The following is a 13,594-nucleotide window of genomic DNA, read 5'->3' as shown; positions in this document are numbered from 1 at the left end:
GATTCTTATAGAAAGTATAAATTATAAGATTATAATTATAAATATTATGTGATGTGGCAAATGATGTCATGTGGCAAATAATAAAACTTATAACTACGAAATATCAGAATAAAATAATATATAATATAATAATGTGTAGCAAATTATTATATTAAACCGATATATAACCGAACCAAGGTTAAGAAATAATATTAAAGGTCTAGAACAATAATTTAGAACCAAAAAGAACTTTACAAAATGGTATAAATAGAAGCTACATCCCTCTACATAGAAAAGAATTAACAAGTCAATGTAACAACCATCATACACCTTCTTATTCATTCTTTTATCTTCTCTCTTCTTTTATTTATCTCTCCTCTGATGCAAATAACTTGCTAAGATAAATAAGCTTAGATATTATTATTATAGAGATTAGTATATATAATATATTTATTATTTATTTAATCAAATTTAACGTCTATACCGAGCCCTAGGCTATGACAGACAGCGATTTGTGTGGATTAGGCCTGCTTATAGGGGTTGCCCCCCATAAGCTAGTGCCTCTACCCCTATTAGATCCAGGCTTTTAAGGTATCTTGTACTTTCCTCACCCTATATCACTTATATGTACAGGACGATTTAGGGGCTTATAATAGATAGTAACTACTATTTCTTTCTTATAGCTACTAACATTTAGATGTTATCTATAATAACAGGCCGCCTTTATCTACTATCCTTTCCTCTCTCACTCTCTCTTATCCAGGACCTTAATGCCCTAATTATCAGTTTTATAGACCTACTCCCAGGTCTATTAGTTATTCTCTCACTCTCTAATAACCCCTATAAACGCCAGTAGCGCTGTAATAGCCTTTGAGTCCTAAAATAGATATATTTCAAAGTACTGCTTATTATCTTATAAAGCCTTTACCCCTGCTTCAGCTAAGCTGGTATATAGTTTTTCTTACTAGTAGTACCACTATTAACAGTTTATAAAAAGATATCTTACTATCTTAGTCTCTTTAGAGCACTTTAAATAATTAAAAAAGTCTTAGGCCTTAATTCAATGTAGATAGACCCTAATTAAAGTATAGCTAGTCTTGAATTGATAATATCATTATATTAGATACTTAAGGGTACTTATTACTATTAAGTCAAGCTTCTATCCCTAGAAAGATTGATAGGCCTAGCCTATCTATTAAATATATCTTATAAACTTTATAGTAAGCTAATTAGCTTTAATAACATTATAAGTCTTAATGTATGCTTATTAGGTATAGATTAGTAAGATATCTAAGTACTTATCTGTATAAGGCCTCTCTATAGTTTTTTAGTAGTCTTATCAGCCTTCTTGTTGCCTAGAATCTCTTTATAATCTGACATCTAGTATATAGTAATTCTATAGCTAGTGGCCTGTAGTTCCTTAGCTAGGTTATATATCCACAGCATTAAGGCTTACCCTAAACTAGACTAGATATACTAGAACCTGCTTATAACAGCCTAGACGTCTAAAAACACTCTAATTAACCCTATAAAATTCTCTACTAATACCTACTCTAGGGCTTTAACTACTCCTATTAGTTCTATATCAAAGACTTCAAAGCCTATACCCAAAGGAGCTAGACATAACCTCTAAAAGCTAATAAATAGCTTATAAGCTACTACAGCACCTATACACTAATCATCTAACCTAGAACCATCTAAGTAAAAATTAGTATTCCCTATCTTATTTAAAAGATCTAAGATTAATTATATTGTGACGTGCCTTTTCCAAAGATATTCGATTCCTATCTAGGGGTGCGATTCTCTAAAACAACAAGCATAGGAAAGGAATCTAACTACCAGGACTAGTCTTCCGCACGACCCAGTAAAACCCAGACCCAACCCAGACCCAACCCAGACTGGGTTGGGTTTTGGGTCAAACATGTCGACCCAGTAATGGGTCTGGGTTGGACTGGGTAACCCAGTACTGGGCCTGGGGCCCCAAATTGGGTTACAAACATAACAAATATACCAAGAATTCTAATTGCATAACTTATGCATTTTGTAGTTGTATTTTTGAGTATTTACTTTACAGATTTATTAGGAAAAAAGGTAAAAGAAAAGCCTTTATTTAGAATTTACATATTTAACTAATGATATTCAAATATATCATCTTCCCGGCTCTTACGTTTCCGCCCTGATACCCGTGTCTGTGTACAGGTTGGTGGTAATGACGGTGAGCCTGGACTATCTGGTTCAGCAGCAGATAAGAAAGTCGTATCTAGTCCTATATCCTCCATTTCATTCTCTGGTCCATTTTCTAGCTCATCCTCTTGCTCCTCTGTATCACTAATTGGATTGATCTCATCCTTGTTAAGCTTCTCTTCCCTTTCTTCTTTCGCCGCCTCAAGCTCATCCTGTGAGAAGAATTTTTCAAGAAGCTTTGCTTCCTGTGCCTCTATATCGAATTTGGATGTACAAAGAAACATCATCAACTCCTCAATCGTCTCGGTCTTCATTCTCCCACGACGATAGTGACAAACATCTCGAGCAGTATTAAAGAGGCGTTCCACTCCTGCACCAGTGGCTGGGAAGGAGAGCGCATCTCGCGCAAGGGCGGCAATAGCTGGAAAGCGATATTGATGCTCTTTCCAAAAGATAAGTGGCCCAACAGAAACAGTATCTAGTTTAAGATTAGTGAACTAGCAATACATAGGTAGTGGATAATCACTGACCACTATCAAGATATTGACTAATTTCATCAGTCATCGCTCGTGGCTGTATATCCTTTCCATCAAGCATCTCCTCCAGCCTTGAGCTTGGTTGAGCTGCAGTGTGAGAGCTGTATGCATCCTGGCTTTGACTTTTTACTTGCGCTTGGTATGGGATGAGGGCTTGCTGAAAGGCGTTGCGATAGATATCTCGCCACTTCTGATCCCAATCGCTAGAGAGAAAGAATCTAAATTTATTCACTGGTGCAAGCATCGTACTGACGGCATAGATATGCCCTCGAATAGTATCGGTTTGAGCGTAGTACTCATCAAGCTTGGTCCGTCCAGCGTCCAGTGCGTCCAGCATTTGTTTCTTCCATGGGACACGCTTCCGTTGTAGCTGTGTCTGTGATCGCTCAAGATGATCAAAAAGTCGGTTGTAAATCTTGAACACATAGTGGGCAGTGACGTCTCGAGTCTTTGATAACTGGGTTGTATAATCGAAGAACGGCTCAGTGATACAGAGAAGATAGTCAATTTGGCGCCACTCGTGCTCGCTAAGTAGCATCTCCTCACAGTCATACTCTGCACAAAATAAAGAGAAGATAGCACGTAGCCGTTTGGCCCGGCGAAGCATAAGAAATGTAGAATTCCATCGTGTTTTCACATCTTGGATGGGAACAATCTTGACGTTTGTTGTCTGAAGATTGTAGAATGTCTCTCGGCGCTGGGGGCTTGCATTTATATAAATTGCAAGATAACGTACTTTGTTCAATGTAGAAGAGATCTGACATTGCTTCGCATTCTCTTGAACCAGCCTGGACTGACTCTCTGTCCACTTTGTCTCCGCGGATTCATTGGATGGAACTGCCTTAATCCGAACAAGAAGCTGATTAAGACTGAGCTGGATAACATGGGCAAGGCATGGTATTCGTGTAATAATGACACCATCTGATAAAGCTTGTTGGAGAGACGCAGCTAATGCCTTATTGTTTGATGCATTATCTGTGGTCAGCCCAAACACTCTATCTTCAATGTTGTTCTCTACCAGGGTTTCCATCAGAACACCACTTAAGTAAGACCCCGTATGTGTACCGTGAAGTGGCTTAAAACCAAGAAGCACCTCACGATAAACCCAATCACTGTCGATAAAATAACCAGTGATCGCCATAAATGCCTGCGAGAATGGAGATGTCCAACAGTCAAGCGCAATAGATATCTTTGAACCAGCAGGTAGCGTACGAAGAACCCGCTGCTGCCGGTCTTTGACCAAGCTCCCTAATCGGCGACGGATTGTATCGGCAGACGGGATCACTGGAGCGACAAGAGCAGAACGCGCTTTGTAGATAATCCGCTTAAATGATGGATGCTCGATGAGGTGGAATGGTAGCCGATTGAGAGTCAGGAATTGCAAGATATCGTCTTCCCAGTCCTCTTGTAAAAAGGGTATATCTGCTGAGATTTCGCCCTAGGAAGACATACCATAGATTAGTATCTAAGTATCGTTTCACAGTCTAAAACATACCTCTTTTTGGAGAAACTTTGTAATCTCTGCCTTCTTTCCCTTCTCCGACCGTAGGCACCCAGCTGTCTTCAGATGTTTCTGGATTGTTGATGTGCCGTGATACTGCGCTTTGCCGGAACTGTTCAGACTCAGGGAATAAGGATGCTCAAGAATCTTTCCACAGCGTTTGCACATGACCTTTGGTGTGCCATCTACACCCTCAGCAACCTGGTTGTAGCTATTCCAGATCACCGTGTGGCGATGTGAATCCCAGTTGATCTTTCTTTTCCGCCCATAGTCCGTCTGTAACCACCAGTCGATAAACTCGTTGTGTGACATCTTGTCGTAGAGAACAAACCTATTCCGGCGATCAGGTCCAACACGTATCAAAGAAGGAGGAACGAGGAGGTCATCTGGCCGGTGGAAGCCAGAATCAATTGTATGATGACTTGCGGATGGAGTGATTTGTTGCGTTGAGAGAGATGGAAGATCATCAATATCTCCACTATAAAGTGACGATGTGAAGTCGGAAAGCTGGCTTTGAGACATGACAAAAGATATGTAAGCATCACGAAGGGGAGAGGTAAAGGGAAAATATGAATAACATACTGAGATGGAAAAGCACTACAATTAGAAAAATGAGAAAAATGAGAAAGTCAAGTTAATTGATATGTCAGATGGAATGAATCCTTGTCCTCTCATTCATTGGTTTGGTATACTGATATTATGTGGACCTAATGCATTATCCCTGTAATAACCCAGTAATAGCCCAGAGACAACCCAGAGAACCCAGTCAAGGCCCAGTCAAACCCCAGTCAAACCCCAATTCCCACCCCAGTTTCCCCAAGCCTAGCCAAAAAAATTCATCCCGTCCTACTTTCAAAGTTGAAGCCTTCGACTTAAATGTAGATATCTAGGTATTCTGACAAGCGTCGGAATTATCAATAGAACGGTTTGATATTCTGACAACAGTAGAACATTTAAACAGTTCAATACATTCTAATATTCCCCGAAATATTTATTTGATTCATGTAGAAATGTATAATGTGTGAATATATGTTTAACATATATAACTACATCGGTACGACGATAGATGTGCATTTTCCCACCACACCGTAGATACGGCCTTTCCATGTAGAACGAGGCATTGTAAAAGATAAGCAACAGTGAATTCGATATGCCCTTTTCATATTTAAGAAATTCCTTAAAGATTTCATTGATTTCCTGGTAGAAAGTGTTCTATTTCAGTGTAAACATCAAAACGGGAAAAATGACGGCGTGTAATTTAAATAATTATACCATAATTTATGCCGGAACTGGGTCGAAATGGGTTATTTCTGGGTTTTCTGGGGCCCCAGTGACTGGGCCTGGGTTGGGCCTGGGTTATGAAGCTTCGACCCAGACCCAGACCGGGTTGGGTTTTGGGTCGTGACCTTCGACCCAAAATGGGTTATGCGGAAGTCTAACCAGGACCTGCGGGAAGATTTTATCTTGTATGCTTAGGTAACCAGCTTAACCCTTTATAGCCCCGGGGTGAGGCTATCCCCAGATCTAGCATCATGGATTAGAATTGATGCCCTTCCTGCCTAAAGCCTCTTATCCGGCCACAAGACCGCTTCTATCCTTAGAGATAGCTTTAGGCTTAGCTGTTATATTACTCCCTTCTTTGGAAATGCTTGCCCTTAAATGTTGGTTGTTGGTCTATTATCATCTATATGCTCTTCAATAAATTAATTCTTCTCTATAGCTTTTATCCATGTATCTAATTAGTGCAGTAGACCTAGCTTCTCAAGGTTAATATCATAGAACAATTTCAGCGCTAGTGGAATGTTTAAAAAGTACCCTACTGGATATTATACTGGATCTAGGTCTCTGTCTAGCTAGTTTATTTAATAACATAGCTTCTTTCAGTGTATCCAGAAGTTTAGAATCCTATTAACTTCCTATTCTAAATTTTTATTGATCTAGAGCTTAGGACATTCCTTCTCCAGTTAACCAGTAAGAAGCTTGGTTAAAGTAACATAGCAGAACTTATCTAGAGAAAAGATATAGTATACTTATATACTCTGTAGTAAATCTAATTCAAAGATATATCTTATCTTATACAGTATCTTGTATAACCTTTTAGACTGATGGCCTAGCTTCTTGTCTGGTTATTCTATATCCTATCCTTTATTACTGATGTAGACATGGTTACTAACTCTGAAGTCTATCTTCCATCTACACTTATTTGCTTGCTGTTATTATCTACTTTATACTTCTATAATATTATTATAAGTGTAGTCCTATATATACTCTAAATACTATACTTATATTTAGGCTTCTTTCTCGTTCAGTGTGTAGCTTCTAGGCAGTATTAATAATATCTAATTAAATAATATCTAAGGAGTATAACCCTTTTTTATCTTAAATAGAGATATTCCTGTAGATTCCTATAGCAGTGATATAGCTGTAAAGTCAATAATTAGTAGATACTTTAACTAGTTATCTATTATAAATTTAACATATAGCCGTAGCTATTGCTGAAGATATTGATTTGCTATCTCTATTTATCTATCTATCTAGGCATATTATACTGTCAACAGCTTTATCTTAATATAAAAGATTTGGTATGCCTTTTCCTAGAACTCAGAGATAAACTGGCCTCTTTAGTCTGATATAATGCTGTCTAGCAGGTTTATCTATGGGAAGATATACTAAATCTATAACTTTGCTATGTCTCTAGCTATCACTCTTTTGTGGTACAGTATAGAGACTAGTCTTTTAATCAAATAGTCAATGGTGATAAAAATATTATTAAATCCCTATTTATCCTGGGGCAGCTTTATAAAGTCTATTAATAAATACTGCTAAGGTTGTACTAGGATAGGTAATAGTTAGAGAAATCCAGAGGCCCTATCCCTGTGTGTATTTATCTTTTTGTATATCTTGCAATTATCTATATACTAGTTCACATCATTGCTCTATATCTCCTAGTAAAACTGTTTTTAGACTAGCTTCAGCATCTTTATATATCCTAGATGCGCTGTTACAAGTTGTTAATGTATTTCATCTAGCAGTCATGCTTGTAAATCGTCCTTCTTGAGAATATAGAGTCATTTATTAAAGAAAAATTGTCTTTTAATTATTTTATAGCTCTCTCCTTTCCCTAAGAGTAAGATTTCAGCATCTTTCTTAGTTATATATTCCTCATTAGCCACTAATACTTTGATAATAATATTATCCTCTACAGTTAGAGTAATTAATTCTATATATACCATCTTAAGTACAATCTTATCATTAATTTTATACCACAGTAATAGTATTTGGTTTTGGTAGTCAAAGTTTTTCGCCTTTTTATCTTCTTTCTAGATAAGGATGTCTGCTAATATATTCGCTTTTCCTAATCAGTATCTAAGTACAAAATGGTATTCCTCTAAAAATTTACATTATCAGGCTTATCAGGTATTTAGAGCTTTAGTAGTTATAAAGTACTCAAGAGCCCAATAATCTAATAAAATATCAAAAGACTCCTGTCCTCTTAGTCTAATCAATTCAGATTTCTATTCTCTCAGAGCCTTTATTACTGCTAGTAGTTTCTTGTTATAGATATTGTAATTATACTTAGCTAAGATTATTAATATGGAATAGTACATGACTAGATACTATTTCTTATCCTTATATAGTTAAGATAAGACTATAGCCACTACTCCGTCTAATATATCTATTTCTATATAGGTTTAGCAATTAGAATTGTAATAAACTAGTATCAGAGCTTCTAATAATTTCTTTTTTAGACTTTCAAATACTTCTTTGCACTCTTTACTCTATATAAATAGAACATTAGTTTAAGTGAGATAATATAATAGCTTTATAGTTCAGCTATAGATCTTTATAAACTTCTAATAGAAGTTACAGAAACTAAAGAATAACTATATTTTTAAAACTGTTATTAATATCTTCTAAGAAAGAATAACCTTAATCTTTACTAGATCAACCTCTATCCTCTTTAAGATAATAATAAAGTCTAGATACTTAGTCAATATAATATAGAACTTGTATTTTTTGATACTAGTTTATAGTCCTGCTTTTTAAAGTCTTTTCAACACTTATTACATATATATCTTATGCTCTAGCTTATTCTCACTATATATTAATAGATCATCAATAAACACAATCACAAACTGGTCAAGATAGTCTATAAAGATATCATTAATCAATTATTAAAACATCGCTAGTCTATTGATAAGGCTAAACAGTATTACCTTATACTTAAAAGTACTATACTGATAATAGAAAATAGTTAGATCTATAGAGTCTAGATATATTCAGATTCAATAGAATCTCTATTTAATATCTAGTTTAATAAAGATCTTTACCTTACTTAAGCACTTAAAGACTTCCTCAATAAATAGTAATAAATATTGGTCCTTTCTAGTCAAAGCGTTCAGCTTGTGGTAATTAATATAGAAATAGAATCTGCTATCAGCTTTCTTAGCTATGAGGATTGAAAATATAAATAATATATTGCTAGAGATAATAAATTCTTTATCTAGATTATTAATAATATAGTCTTAGGCTGCTTAGAGCTGTTCCTCTAATATTCAATATAAAAAACTATAACCTAACTCTAAGTCCTAATTTAACTTGATCTTATGGTTATACTTCTAATAAACTAGTAACTCGTCTAAACAGATCTTTAAAAAGATATTAATGAACTTATAATACTGATCCAATAGCTGCTACTTAATCTCCTTGTTTTTAATTAACTTAGCTGTTTTTTTCTTTTTAATTTCTAGTATCTGCTTTATCTTATAAAAACTAGTTATAAAGATATCTATAATCTTGCTTTTTATATAATAATAAAATCTAACAGCTTTGATAATTGCTATATCTATTCTATACATCCTTCTTTCTAAATGTTGGTGATATAGGTTTCTTGTTAGACTGACAACTAGTGACACTTCCTTGGTATTATTAAAGGATCCTATAGTGTTCTCTAATTATAAGGCTTTCTCTATTTTCTGTAGTTTTATCCTTGATTGTGTTCTTTATGTTTTTCCTATAATTATAGGCGTTTTTTTTTAGAGTTCTAATTATAAGAGTAGGACAGGTTCTTTTATTAACCAATCTTAGTATTCTATATTAGCTTGGTGCTCGAGATTGACTAGTCTATTTCTCTTTAATATTGTTTTTGGTATACAGATAAATTATTCTTTCTTTATTTAATTTTTAAGAGATATATTCTCTAGCTATAAAAGGCAATAATTTTTATAATCTATTAATATATTATACTTCTCTAGCTATATATAATCTAAAATGATATTATAATGGTCTAGTTATACTAAGAGAAAGGGTAGATACTATTATATCTAGCTATTGATAACCAGTGTTAAGATTATAAGATGTATAACTAGTTCTACTGTCTTCTTATTATACCTTCTTATCTTACAGGGTTTAGAAATAGGTATTATATATGTCTAAAAGTGTTATACAAGCTTCTCTACTAAAAATACATCTAAAAAAGTAAATCTATTGGTTTTAGTATTAGCTAAAGCTTTGGTATAAATTAAATATCTATTTTTGATTAGCTAAATAGATATAGTTATACTATTTTTCTTTCTTTTTATTAGCTATAAGAGATCTAAAGCTTCATTATCTGTATTTAATACGTCTAAGAAGAAGACTTCTCCTAGATATAGATGTTTTCTAATTCCTTGTCTATATCATCCTTATTCTATTTTTTTAAGGCCTTTAGATCTAAAGTCTTCTTTTTAAGGAGGCACTTATCAGTATAGTGACTGCTTAGTTTATAATTAAAGCATTTATTCTTACTTATTAGCTTCTTTTTTTCTTTCTAGAAAAGCTATGGTTGAGAAACTTTATTTTTCAGCTTTGATTCTCTAGAGGTATTCGACTAGTGGTCTTTCTGGCTATAGTCTTTATTGTTTTTAATTCTACAGCTGCGGGCGTGTTATTCCTTTTTAGTGATCTGCTTGAGGTGGTTAGCAGTAGTATAGCATCCTTGTATAAAGGTTTAGTATAACACTATTAGGTTAATACTTTCCTTGATTATAGCGTGCTGTATGTTGAATAAGAGTTTATAATAGAGTTCCTTTTTCTATTCTAATAAGGCGAGGCCAGCTTCCTGGGTAAGAAGCATAAATTTCAATAAAAAGATCTGGAACTTTGAATCTTTTATTGCTAGGTAACAGAGTTCTATCTTTGTATTAATCACGTGGTTCTTATCTATATAGATTGTTTTTAGATGCTTGAAGATATCATTAATATCTTAGTAATGTTGTGTTAAGTCCTTCTGAAATTGTAGAAGCAAGTGGTTGGCTATTTCTCCCTTACATATCCTCTTTATATATACTATATAGGCCAGGGCTATTGGATAATGGTTGGTATTGGTTTCCAACTTGTTCTCGACGTCGATCTTTTATGATTTGTATTTGGGATTGATTCTATCTAATAGCAGCTGGCTATCTAATAGCTTGGTAGTCTTCTTTTTGTGGTTTTTCTTGGCTGGAGAGATATTGGCGATTGCGGCATCATGTTTAATGATTAGTTCGGATATAGCCTGGTGATGATTGGTTAGGTTGTTTTTAAGGTTCTGAATCTCCTTTTTTATAGAGTTAATTTCTTCTATATCATTATTGCTAGATTTAGTAAAAGTCTTTTCTAATTATTTCTCCTATATAGAAAGGTATTAAAATAAATTTTTAAATAGATCTCCAAGATTGCTTTTGTAAAGCTTAAAGAATTTATTCTTATTAAGTGGTTCTTTAGGAATATCTCTAAGCTTTAGTTCTTCGAGGTTAATAGTTAAGCAGCAACTAGGTTTTTCTATATTATTATTACTGGCGCTTTTACTATACTAACATCTGTTAACAGTATTTAGTCTTACTATTATGCTAGTTTATAAGATTTCTAGGTTTTGAATAAAAATAAATAAAAATTTAGGGTCAGAGCATTAATAAGATATTTATTATAGCTATATAGATTATACTGAATATAAAAAGATTAAGATAAAGAAAAGTCTATTCTTAATTAGAGTACTGACTGTAGCTGAGTGCTAGCTATGCTAATTATGAGAAAAACAAAAATAAAGTATAATGATGCTTATTGTAATATAATATGTCTTTTCTAAAGATATTTAATTTCTATCTAGAGGTGTAATTCTCTAAAACAATAAGTATAGAAAAGGAATCTAACTATCAGGATCTATAGGAAGGTTTTATCTTATATACTTAGATAATCAGCTTGACCTCTTATAGCCTCAGGATAAGGCTATCCCTAGATCTAGCACTGCAGGTTAGGGTTGATGCCCTTCCTGCCTGAGGCCTCCCATCCGGCTACGAGGCCGCTTCTACCCTTGGGGATAGCCTCAGGCTCAGCCGTCACATATATAACAGTTTTAAAAAAGTCTATTCTAAAATCTAGTAATATAGACCTATTATTAGACTCTATTATATATTCAAAGCTCTAAGAAAGGTTAGCAGTCAAGGCTTTTTATAGTCTATAGACTAGGCCTATACCTAGCTTCCAGAAGCCTTAATAGATTAATATTATCTAAGCTTAGTCTTTTAATAGCTACTTTTCAGGCTATATATAGATATCTTTCTTTTTAAGTATTATAAAGAATATTTCTATTACTAGATATCTCTAAAGAAATCTTAGGAGTCTTAGAATATATCATTACTATTTACTATCTAATAAGGTCTTTACTAATTCTAGAGCTGTCTTTTTTATAAATAGTTCTAATAGAATAGACTTTAGTATACTTATAACTACCTAGGCCTAATTATTAATTAAGCTCTATAGTTCTTCTAAGTAGTTTTTTTATCTATACTACTAAAGCTTAGCTTTATAAAATGCTACTAACTATATAGTGATCTTTTAGATTCGCTATATTAGGCCTAGGAGAAGCCCTTGGACCTTATACAGTGTCTGTATTTATTTTTTAGTATTTTGATCTTTTTATAGACAGTACTTATAGTAAGCTTTAAGAATAAACTTTAGATTTAATAAAATCTCTAATCACTAGATAGCTGTTAAAAAGAATATTATTAAAGTATTTTTTACCTGCATCCTAGCTTTCTAAACCTAATTTTTATATTCTCTACTAATAGCTCTAAAGAATAAAATGGCTTCTATCTTTTTAAGATTAAATTTAACACTATTTACTAGTCTCTACTTAATAGCAGCTTTTGTCACTGCTTCTAGCTATCTACAGATCTCAGAGACTAAGCTTCCCTGGGCTACTAAGCCTATGTTATTAGTATAAAACAAAGCTTTGATTCCTAATATCTACTATTCTATAGCCTAAAACATACTTTAGATATAGATAAAAAAAAAAATTAAAGAGATTAATAAGCCTTAGAACAGCCTTAAATCAATAAGCTATTCAGAGACTTTATAATTATCAATTACAAAATTAATTTTTCTATTTATAAGAAAGAATAAAGTCTACCTTATAAGATTATTATCTAGACCTACAGCTTCTATAGCCTCACTAAGCTTATAAAGATTAATATGGTCGAAGGCCCTTATAATATTAATAAAGATAGTACCTATAAAAAGCTTTTAAGTCTATTTCTTATATACTGTTTGCACAAGGCAGGCCACCACATCAATAACCCCACAGCCCCACCTACACCCTATTTATCCAGGGTATAAAGCCCCTTAGGCCTTATACTAGTCCGCTATAAAGCCTATAACCAGCTTCTCAACAATCTTATCTAGATAGCTAAACAAGCTTATCATCCTCTAAGCCTTTATCTAGGTGTAATTAGGCTTCCCTAGCTTCTGAAGTAGAATGCCTTTAACAGTCTTCTAAGCCCCTAGATACACCCTAAGCTAAAAGCACTGCCTAACCATCTCTATAATTTAGGACAAGTCTAGTATCCAGAGTAGCTAATATACTTTAAAATTAAGCCTATCAGTCTCTAGAGCTTTCTTAATGCTTTGGCTAAATAAGGCCTAATACACCCACTTTGACATTATAAGCATATAGGCCTATCTATCTAGTAACTTCTCAGAAAAGAAGCTACAAAGAATATTAAAAAATACTATTTCCCTAATTAAAGCTTTTTTATCAGCTATAGTAATAGCAAGGAAAACCTCTAAATCTAGACCTTAGAATACTAAGGTAGTGGAATTAGTCTATGGCTTAGTATACTGTAGAGCTATTTAATATCTATTAAGATTTCCTAGAAAAGGCTTTTCTAGGCCATCCCTAGGGCTTTTAGGAAAAGGGTTCCTAATAAGATTAGAATCTTTTTTCTATTTTTCCTTTCTTTTAAGGCCTCTCTTAACAAAGAAGGTCTCTTAGTAGATCTTTTTAACCGCTTTTATTTTATAGTAATAAGCAGTTCTTGCAGTCTTAAATTTAGTATTAATATAGATATAGACCTACTACCATTTATAGGCTGTAGTC

The 13,594-nt window shown here is 33.7% G+C and overlaps 1 protein-coding gene across 1 annotated transcript; it reads right to left on the bottom strand.

Annotated features, from left to right (window-relative positions):
- Positions 1 to 2,685: 2,685 nt before the first annotated feature.
- On the bottom strand, positions 2,686 to 4,722 carry TRUGW13939_06105 (uncharacterized protein; the record flags this gene model as incomplete). The annotated part of the gene is made up of 3 exons (XM_035489262.1): positions 2,686 to 3,226; positions 3,977 to 4,137; positions 4,195 to 4,722. 3 exons carry the CDS (start codon positions 4,720 to 4,722, stop codon positions 2,686 to 2,688), a joined length of 1,230 nt encoding a protein of 409 aa, XP_035345155.1.
- Between the last annotated feature and the right edge of the window lie 8,872 nt (positions 4,723 to 13,594).

The sequence above is a fragment of the Talaromyces rugulosus genome, chromosome III (genome assembly GCF_013368755.1).
Source record: "Talaromyces rugulosus chromosome III, complete sequence".
Taxonomy (NCBI): domain Eukaryota; kingdom Fungi; phylum Ascomycota; class Eurotiomycetes; order Eurotiales; family Trichocomaceae; genus Talaromyces; species Talaromyces rugulosus.
This window is presented reverse-complemented; position numbering and strand designations above follow the sequence as displayed.